This window comes from Babylonia areolata, chromosome 18 (assembly GCF_041734735.1).
Source record: "Babylonia areolata isolate BAREFJ2019XMU chromosome 18, ASM4173473v1, whole genome shotgun sequence".
Lineage (NCBI taxonomy): Eukaryota > Metazoa > Mollusca > Gastropoda > Neogastropoda > Buccinidae > Babylonia > Babylonia areolata.
The window spans coordinates 19,059,337-19,070,383 of record NC_134893.1 but is presented as its reverse complement, the minus strand read 5'-3'; the positions used below and the strand labels follow the sequence as shown (position 1 = coordinate 19,070,383).

The 11,047-nt window shown below is 38.2% G+C and overlaps 2 protein-coding genes across 2 annotated transcripts in view; both read left to right on the top strand.

Moving 5' to 3' along the window:
• The first annotated feature begins 389 nt into the window (after nucleotides 1-389).
• LOC143291998 (uncharacterized) lies at nucleotides 390-9,055 on the top strand. Its single transcript, XM_076602153.1, has 5 exons — nucleotides 390-495; nucleotides 1,277-1,335; nucleotides 5,753-5,899; nucleotides 7,647-7,789; nucleotides 8,377-9,055. The coding sequence occupies exons 1-5, from the start codon at nucleotides 464-466 to the stop codon at nucleotides 8,542-8,544; spliced, it is 549 nt and encodes a 182-aa protein (XP_076458268.1). The 5' UTR covers nucleotides 390-463; the 3' UTR covers nucleotides 8,545-9,055.
• A 1,468-nt stretch (nucleotides 9,056-10,523) lies between these two features.
• Nucleotides 10,524-11,047, top strand: part of LOC143291874 (uncharacterized) — a 10,307-nt gene continuing 9,783 nt past the window's right edge. Inside the window, exon 1 of the mRNA XM_076602000.1 lies at nucleotides 10,524-10,689. Within this exon, the coding sequence (XP_076458115.1) occupies nucleotides 10,542-10,689 (148 nt within the window). The 5' untranslated portion in view covers nucleotides 10,524-10,541. The remainder of the gene's footprint in view (nucleotides 10,690-11,047) is intronic.

Below are 11,047 nucleotides of genomic sequence, written 5' to 3'. Positions count from 1 at the left end.
GATAGTTTCAGAATTTGTTGGTTGTATTTTTGATTGTGTACTATTTACGATTGTGTGCTATGACTTGTGTGTGTGCGTGAGCTTGTGCTTGTATGTATTGTGTGTGGGTGGTGGTGGGTGGTGGGTGGTGGTGGGTGGATGAATAATTTTCAATGATGTTTGGAATCTTGTGTTCAATTTTTCCTTTTTGATATTTACATATGTGTTCTATTTGTAAACGTCTAGGGTTTATTTTCAAGATTAGGCGAAAATGCCTATACTACTACTACTAATAATAATAATAACGTAATATTCTATCTAAACGACATTTGGGGATCGCACTCTCAGTTTATTGTACTGAATTACGAGGATTTTATTTTCTTACCAACTGCTCTCAATCTGTTAGGTATGCAACGGTGTTTACGGATACATCTCCACCACCAAAACCAAGGAGGTTTTGACCACAGACATCTGTCTTCAGTTAATGAAGGGCCTTGTCCGAATTCGGTCACTCAAGTGAGTTGTCACTCACGCACAAACACACAAGCTTACCCACACCCACACGCATACATACACACAAGTATATATATATATATATATATATATATATATAAATATATAATTGTGTGTGTGTGTGTGTGTGTGTGTGTGCATGTGTGTGTGTGTGTGTGTGTGTGTGTGTGTGTGCACACACACACACACACACACACACACACACACACACACACACATATATATATATATTTTTATCTATACAATTTATTAGTGGAGGAAAACAAGTGCAGGCGCACACAGATTGACACAGACACAGACACACACACACACACACACGATATATATGTGTGTGTATGTATATTATGAAATGACAAAGTGAATGTACTTTATCAAGAAACTTTTAAAGTCAGCAGAAAAACGTAAATCAATTTGAAAGGCAAACCAGACATGCATTGTCCCCCAAATAGACTATCTATCTTTTCTCGCTTTTGTCTTCTCTCAAGATATGTATGTTTCTGTTCAGCTTGAAGCAAAGCCAAGAACGTTCCGACGTAACTCATCTAAACTGTTCAATGAAATATTTTCACGTCCTTGTTTTTATTTGCCTTTGTGTATCTGCTTATGAAGTGGAGAACAAATTCCAAACATTTTTCTTGTGCTGTTTTGTTTAGGAAAGAGAAACCATCACCATACTGTTGTGTCGCTGTGTTATGGTTAAATGACAGTTGCGGTCTTGCATGAATGTTATGAAAGGAATGTGTCGCCAAGGATACACTTCAAAAGTCCTGTGTCTGATTTGCAGTGCCTATGGTGTCTTTGGAAGTCCGGCTTTCCCCATCACAACAACGACTAATTTTACCAGTAAGGAGTGTGTGTGTGTGTGTGTGTGTGTGCGTGCGTGCGTGCGTGCGTGCGCGTGCGTGCGTGCGTGCGTGTACCACAACTGAACGGAACAGAACGTGAAACACCGTACTACATACCACACTTTCATTTCAATTCAATCTACAGGTCCGTTATGTGCTATATAAGCTTGCCACGTTCATTGTCGCTTTGTATTGTTTGCCTTTTGTCCATTTTGTTTTGTACTTTCAAGTGTCCCTAAGGTGTCTTTATGGATTAAATCTTGACTTGATAATCCAGTTAGTCCTTCGTACATAATACATGTCATATAAATCGAATATACAATGCAATACAAAACAAAAAAGTACGGTGTGATGTATGATGATTATGATACTATATAATTTTACCAATTCCTTTCTTCATTTACCTTCATGAGAGGCATATTTCTGTTCTAATCATACTGAACCAAGGATGATGAATTGCCTTTCTTTGCTAAGTGGGTGTGTTGCTCTTAACTAACAACGGGGAGCATTCTCTAATCGAATTTAAAGCAGAAGAAAGGGTTAAAAGTTTCTGGAAATTCAAGTCATCCCTACTTAAAGATAGGAGTTACGCTGACCTTGTAAATGAAATGAATAGAAAAGTGAAAGAACAATGCGGTAATGCCTTATCAGAGAGACGACTTAAAACACATGTCAAATGATGAAATCCAATTCACTATTTGAGACAAGCTGTTTCTTCATTTTCCTCATATGGAAATAAGAGCACAGAGCATAACATTTAACATTAGGGGGAAAAAAGTAAACAGATGAGAACAACATTTAGATTATTTTTTTTTTCAGAACTCGAGAATAACTTATCATTCAACGATTTTGATACAAAATTACCACAAACGAAGACGAAGAACCAGAGAAAATCAGAAAAAAATGAAGATGGAAGTTATTACTCTCCGATCAAAAGCAAGATGGGCATCTCAGGGTGAAAACATAAGTGAATATTTCTGCTTTCTAGAAAAAAAGCCACTTCATTAGTAAGCAAATGATGAAGCTGATTAACAAAACAGGCGAGGTATTAACGAAAACAGACGATATGCTTAAGGATACTGTAGGGTTTTATCATTCACTATATACAGAAAGAAGAACACAAGAAATAAAAAATAACACTTATGTAATCAATCTGCCCAGATTAACAAAAGAAGAATCGGATAAATTAGAAGGGTTTATTACATTAGAAGCAGCAGCAGAATCATTAACAAAAATGCAAAGCGATAAAAGCCCAGATACAGATGGAACGACAATTAATTCTTAAATTTTGTTTTTGTTGTTGAAACAGGTAGTTTTGTAGTTCGTTCACTGAATGAAATGTTAATTACTCAAAAGGAAGGGTTAAGGAAGGATATCTAAAAACTTGGAGGTCCTTAACTCTCTTAAATGTGGTTTATGAAACTGGATCGAGTTATATTGCAAACAATATAAAATAAGTTTTATTAAAACTAATTGACGAAGATCAGTCAGGATTTGTATCAGGTATGTGTATCGGAAACAGTATTAGAATTATGTATGACATAATATATTATTTAGAAAAACAACAACAACAAAACCCTGGTTTATTAGTATCGGTTGAATTTGAAAAAAAAACCCATTTGATTTAATTAGCTGGACATATATGAATAGTTTTGAAAGAATTTGGCCAAGGAGAAAATGTTTGTAAATGGATCTCTACATTCTATAAAGACACAAAAGCATATGTAACTGTAAATGGAAAAACATCCAAATGTTTTGCAATAGAAAGAGGCTGTCGGAAAGGTGACTCAATATCTCCATACTTATTTGTATTATGTGCTAAAATATCAGGAAATGGGGTAAGAGAACATAAAGATATAAAGGTGTGAGAATAGCAGGACAGAATTTAAGATAAACCAATTTGCCGATGACACGACATTCACTTTAGAAGGAAATAAAAATTCACATGAAAAACTTTTTGAAATCCTTAACGAATTTGAAAATATTTCTGGATTGAAATTGAATTATGAAAATACATTCAATGTGTGGTTAGATAGCAAACAAATCTACAGTCAAAATTCTAATTCACAAAATCATGGAGTGGAATCCTACAAAATTCAAAATACTTGGACTCTGGTTTCCAAACGATCTTCCAGATATTACAGAAATAAATTAAGAAAATAAGTACCTGAAAATTAAAAACTTATTCAAAATATGGTTACAAAGAACTATCACATCTGCAGGAAGAGTTTCTGTTCTAAAATCATTGATCCTGTCAAAATTGATATACCTATGGATTCTACTCTCGAACCCACCAGACAGTCAAATTAAACAAAACAAGTGTTACGAATTTGTATGGGATAAAAAACTGACAAAATTAAATGAAAATATTCTGTTCATAACACTGAGAAAGGGGGAATAGGAATTCCACAAATCGAGGTATACATGAATGCATTAAAAGTAGCGTGGATCAGGAAGATAATCAAAGAGACCCTAACGTGGATGGAGATTGTGCTATCTCTAAACCCCGATGTTTTTTCAGCATATACAAGAATTTGTAAAAAACATCAATCTAAAAAATGGTAATGAATCACAAGCTGAACCGATATTTCACAATGATAAATTCAAGATTAATCCGAATGTTGTCAGTCAAAAGACATGGGTGCACAACAATTGTGAGTTCTTAAATTATGGAAGATTGTTAAACAAATTCAGGATCAATATACATTTAAAAAAATACATGTTGCCTTAAATCCGTTAAAGAGTACAACAGAAAAAAACAAAAACAACACAATAACATTTTACAATAACAGTGACCCGTTTACAATAGCAGTGCAATTATTAGTGTAAGAAAAGGATCTAGAACATATTACAACATTTTACTTGAGGACATAGAAATATTTGACATCAAAACATTCGTAAACTGGGATAAAAAATGTGCATAAACAGACGGACTGGGAAGTACTACTTTCAGAAAACCAAAAGAATGAAAGAAGTAAAGTTAAAATGGTGTCAAACAACTATGTTACAGAATCATATTTAGGAACCTGGGTATTACAGAGAGCGACGGGTGCAATTTCTGTGACAATGAGAAAGATGCAATTGAATACTATCTATAGTTGTCGTTACTTTCGATCCTTTTGGGGAGAACTAGAATATATTCTAAGACAAAAATGTACACATATCAACTGATTATTATTGGACATTGATCTAATTCTATTTGGTACAAACTGAATCATTGCAACCGATGAAGTACTGGAGATTATTCTACTTGGGCAGTTTTTTTTTCTATATAGATGCAGACTAAACAAAAGAAAACCAAATATACAGCTATTTCTGATAGGATCAAGTGAATAGTACAAGGCTGCAAAAATATATGAATTATCTTCAAATGAATAACCTCGGACTCCAAAGGAAATGGTTTCTCTGAAACATGAATCTCATGAATAATTATAAGAATGGACGGCAACCCTGTGGGATGGTTCGAAACAAGTAGTTATTTCATTGTATATTAGGATGGTATTCGGTTTTGAAAGTAATGATGAAGGAACACAAACTAAAAATTCAGCATATTCTGAGCAGGGATACCCCGAGGTTATTGATTAGTTATCAATTTAATTATTGACTTATTTATTAATGTAGATCCTTTAGATCCTTTTGAACAGGTCCAAAGTCTTTGAGGAGCATTCATTGTTTGAATGACTGTCTTTTTTTCTTTTCTATTCATTGATTTGCTTTTTGTTTGTTTGTGTGTTTGTTTTGTTTTTCCTCTTTATATGTTAAGAAACAGAAATACCATTGAAAGTGAACTCTATGATTATTCACTAATATGTAAATGGTGTAACTTGTATGAACGTGCCAAAATTATTATAATGATGATGATGATATTTCATTACAAGAAGTACAACCATCAATGCAAGGGAAGAAAACGAAAAAAAAAAAAAAAAAAAAAAAAAAAAAAAAAGAAGTGTAAAAACAACAACAAACAAACAAACAAAAAACCAAACAAACAAACAAAAAAAAAGAAAAAAAAAGGAGAAATTATCATAAGTAAATGATGGAGAAATTATTCAAGGTGAATAGTCTGTAGACATAGACCAAGAACCCCCCCCAAAAAACAAAAAAACAACAACAACACAACAACAACCCCTCCCCCAAAACCCCAAAACCAACAACAACAACAGCAACAAAACAAACAAACAACAACGGGGAGCTTTTAACAAGCCTGATGGAGGTCTCTGTTGAGCGAAACAGTTACTGTTGACTGGTGCCCCTACAGGAGGACCTGTTGTCTCTAGACACTCCCCACCCACCCTTCACCTCCTCACACACACACACACACACACACACACACACACACACACACACATCGACGTACTGAATAACTGACTGACAGACTTGATGATCAGATGCACATCATTTGTTTTGTTTTGCAGCTGTTGCTAAAAAACTCGTTTCCATTGAACTGCCCACCTACATCAAGCCGACATGTCAGGCGGCTTGTCTGTACAACAAAGCCACTATGAGCAGCATCATCAACTTCAAAACCTGCTACATTGTTAGCTGCGGCTACGATCAGAAACGTGAGGCCTGGTTGTGTAGACGACAAATGTAACAGAAATCGAAGCAATAGAAAAAGATTGATGATGTAATAGCAAGGATAGTAACAACGACATAAAGAATGATAATGTACTTACGATGAGAGTGGTTATGATAATGATAAATGTTATAGCGATGACAACGACTGTGATAATTATTTGTAGCCATATGTGATAAATACAAGATTCATTGGTTTGTTAGAGATCGCACGATGGCCAGGTACCTCTGTTTTCAGCCTTCTAGGTTTTTTGTCAAGGTTGCCTCGCCCTTACTGCCTGGCTCAAAAGCCTGTCATAGGAGAACAGGAGGTTTGGTTGTTCAGGTTTGGGGATTACTGGAGAAATGAACGTCATTCATCGCCGGAGCTGGACTGATGGTGTAGCTCTGAAAACCAAGAAGAAGAAGAAATCTTCAACAATAATAATGAAATAGCTATAACGATATTCAGACAGACAGACAGACAGACAGACACACACACACACACACACACACACACACACACACACACACACACACACACACAGAGGATTACGACTGCAAATCGTTAAAATCATATCATTGATAATTAATGCGTTGATGATTATGGCAGATACAGTAACTGCAGTTATTTTGGAAATTACTCATATTGATTATCTGAGGCACCGTGGCAGGATCTTTGGATTCTGATACAGTGTTCACAGGTGATCAGGGTTCGAGGCCCCGTTTCAGGACGGTGTTTTTGTCGTTGGAAAAGGCGCTTTGCTCTGATCTTTTTCACTCCACCCGGAAGTTGCCTCGGCTGGGGAAGGTAAAAAAGAAGTGGAAGTAAAATATTCAGCCCCGACTTCCTGTGCCGAGCCGTGGATAGAGTGGAACTGAAATCCCTGCCCCGATGGGCGTAAAACGTTATTGGACCTTTAACCATTACACTGATCGTGATGATGACATTGATGACGATGACGCAGTTACTGGCATTGTCAACAGCACTGCCGCAACTACTATACTGCTTACTTAATAATATACTGTACTTATAGGGCATCAAACTCCCCATAGATGTGCTATAAGAACCTCACATTAAACTGTACACACACACACACACACACACACACACACACACACACACACACACATATATATATATATATATAAATTAGTGCATTATACAACAGAAAAGCACGTGAAGACATAGAGGTTGAAAACAAGATCAGTATCCACCAATACAACACTACAAATTGTAGTTATATGAAGAATCGCATGAAAAAGGCAACACACACACACACACACACACACACACACACACACACACACACGCAACGTACACACACACACAACACACACACACACACACACATGCGCGCGCGCGCTCAAACACCAACCCACACACCACAGGAATGCTACAAAACATGTCAGGAGAATTTTGAAAACATGTTTTGTAGCATTCCTGTGGTGTGTTTGCTTGTGGGTTGGTGTTTGAGCGCGCGCGCGCATGTGTGTGTGTGTGTGTGTGTGTGTGTGTGTGTGTGTGTGTAGTGAGGAAAACCGGAGTGAATTGCCTTTCCCAAAGTGTAAATTGACTTTCCAGCGGAAACGACACATTGCTGAAACGGGGACTCGAACCCTGATAACTAGTGAACACCGGATCAGACGTCCATGGTGTCTGCTTGATAATGATAACAGTAATGATAATGATAGTAATGATAATAGTTGTTATTACCTCCTTGTTATTACCGTTGCATAATGTTTGTCTGTTAGTGGGAACGACCGGTACAGCAGTCATCAACTCCGGCACCTGTAATGTGGTCAACGTGACCAAAGAGACCTCGTGCACCGGCAAACCTCCGCTCTCCGGCGCCCAGTGCTTCAAAGCCAGTGACACGAACGTCAAAGGCTGCTGGGTGCGTGCATGAGTTTGGTCCAGAGAAATGTTCTTCCTGTCCATTTATAATTTGACCTGTCTACAAAACGTGAGACAAGCAAGGGGACAATATGGTGGTGATTCGGAGTTGCGTTCGTATGCATCTGATTTCAGTTTCAGTTTTTCAAGGAGGCGTCACTGCGTTCGGACAAATCCATTTACCCTACACCCACATCTGCTAAGCAGATGCCTGACCAGCAGCATAACCCAATGCGCTTTGTCAGGTGTTGAGTGCAAGCATAATTTGTACATCTATCAGAGTGGAATTCTTGAACAGAATTTTGCCAGAAGACAACTTATTGTTGCCATGGGTTCTTTGTCAGTGCGCCAAGTGCGTGCTGCACACGGGACCTCAGTTTATCGTCTCATTCGAATGGCTAGACGTTCAATATAATTTTGCTGTCTAACTTGGGAGAAAGAATGAGAGCAGGATTGGAATCAGACCCTCACGGACTCTGGATCGGCAGATGAGTGTCTTAACAATTCTGCCACCTTCCTCCTTGTATTTGTCAGCTGTTCACAAGCAGTTCACGTCAACAATGTAACCTCTGTGTGTTGTGTGTACAGGGAGACAGTGGAGCACCTGTCTTCTGCCACCTGTCCATCGCCAACGAAGCTGTTGTCTACGGCTTGGTGGACTTAACTGGTCAGCCTCCCAATGAACTGACTGGTGCAACCATTCCAACCAACCGGTGCAACACCAACAACGAGTTCTTCGTTATCCCTCTCAGTTGATTAGAGGACCGATTGCCGCTTCTCCAGAACGATTCACGTCAACAAAACTCCGTTAAACCACCAGCCAGCAGCCTTCCCACATCACATTATGATTCCCACGTCTTTTTCACAGTTCAGTGACCCAAGTACCAGTACAAAGAAAACAAAATTACCTTATGAAACCATGACCTTGTCCTCAAAATACGCAACTTTAAAGCAGAACCCTACAGAGAACAACAGCTGGTACTAGCATGCCCTTTCCATACCCCTACCCCTTCCCATTCCCTTTAAATGATGCATCCAATACATTATGGAACAGAAAGTCTTGCAGACTGTGGTCGTTTTTTTTTCTTTGGACAGTTTGTGGTGGGTTTTCTCTTAGATTAGAAATCTGATATTTGCGTGTCTGTATACTGAATATGGTTTCTTTTTCTTTTCTTCCTGCTAATGGTGCTTGTTGTTGCTATGTTCTGATTTTTACCTGCACGCGAGGAGTTGTTGCAGCAGCCGTGGAACTGTCTGCCAACACCAGGAATCCGTCTCTCCACAATTCGTTTTTCTGATTCCCCACACAAAACAGAACCAGCTATTCGGTCCATCAACACACTTTTGTTTGATTGAAAACAGTCAAGCAGTGCAAATCAGTATTTCATTGTGACCTCAGTGAATAAATGTGGTCATCGTGCAACAACTACGATTCCCATCATAATTTCTGATATGCAACAGACACCTGCTGAAATCAGTTGATTTAGCTGTTCGTACGTAAAAAACGAAAAACAAAACAACAACTAAATAAGACACACACAAAGAAAGTAGAAAAAAAGAGAGAAAAAAAACCTGAACGTATGATCAGTAATGAATGACCCACGACAGAATTTCAAATCGTAATCAATTTCCTGTTTCTCCTCTTCTTTTAATTCTTCTTGTTATGATGATGATGATGATGATGATGATGTGATGATGATTATTGTTGTTATTGTTATCATTATCAGTTAATATCTGTTTTGCTTTTCACGAAAAAGAAAAGCAATTTCTACAAACTGGTGAGTTATTTGGGTTCTGTGGGTTTTTATTTCAAGTCATTCTGAACAACTATGTTTACTATTGTGATAGCAGATTTTTGGCTGGGTTGCAATGTGCTTTTTATACAATGATTTTGGGTATTCAATAAAGTACGCATTATGTGTCCGTCCTGCGCATTATCTGTCAAAATGTTGTCTGTCTCATCGTTATTCTGCTAGCCTGTCTTCATGTGTCTCTTTCTCTCTCTGTCTGTCAGTTTCTGTCTCCTATCGCGCACCCGCGCGCGCGCGCGCGTGTGTGTCTAAGTGCTATAGAGACAGTAGGAGAGAGAGAGAGAGAGAGAGAGAGAGAAGTGGAGAGGTTAGGGGTAGGATAAGAAAATGTAGAGCGGGTGTGGGGAAGCAGGAGGAATTGAAATAAGTTCATTTTTTGCTGTTTATTCACTGATTGCTACGATGACATCAGCTAATGTTTTCCTATAGGGCTGTAGTTTTAAATGAATGAATTCCTCCACTCTGTCTCTATCTGAATGTCCGTAAACAAACCACATATATTGACTCTCTCTCACTCCCCCTACTCTCGCTAATCTATCTATCTATCTATATTATGTAAATATATACATATATATTCTTTTCTATGTCAGACATACGCGCGTGGTACACACACACACACACACATGCACGCAAACACATCCCTTCTCTCCCCCACCCACACATAAACGTTCACATATGATGTGCTGCCTAAAACGACCGCGTCATTAAAACATATCCTATTCATAAAACCAAACCAATGTAAATACGAACATTCTTGGGCGTTGTTGCTCCTCTTTTGAGCCGTCCCCATCCATCGTTTTTGTTGACCAAAGAAAAACGACACGAGGATCAGATGCATGTAATATAGGCTTATAAAAGGGCAGCGTCCGTGCAGTTTCCACACTGACAGAAGCTGGTGGAAGGTGGCTGTGCACTTCTGAAATCTCTCCTCAGTCCTCAGCCATGAAGCTGTTACTGCTTTGTGCCGTGTTGGTGACCGTCTGCTACCGAGGTGGTTGGGCTCAGTGCAACCTGATCGGCAAAATACCAACGCCCAACAACACTTGCTGCGCCGAGAACAACACCGACTGTTGCAGCTTTAGCGCGACTGGTATGAGTTAATCTTAATGATGCATTTGTCAAGTTTCTTCGTTGATTTATTGGCCGTTTTAGGCAGCACATTTTATCGTTAGTTATTTTCCCTTTGATTCTATGCATATGGATACGAAAGGAAATTTGTCAACAAATAGTAAGACACTCCTAGAAGTTCTTTCCAGAAACACTGACAATTCATTTTGGTGTGGACCAAGCTTTTCATCCACAGCACATTCATTTGTATGTAGAAAATAATTTATCAATTGATTATCATAGTAGAAAATGAAATGAAACAATCACATAGGTATTTTCCAGCCGCTCATTATATGAAAGGTTGGTGCATACCACATTTACAATGTGGAAAAACTGTTTGG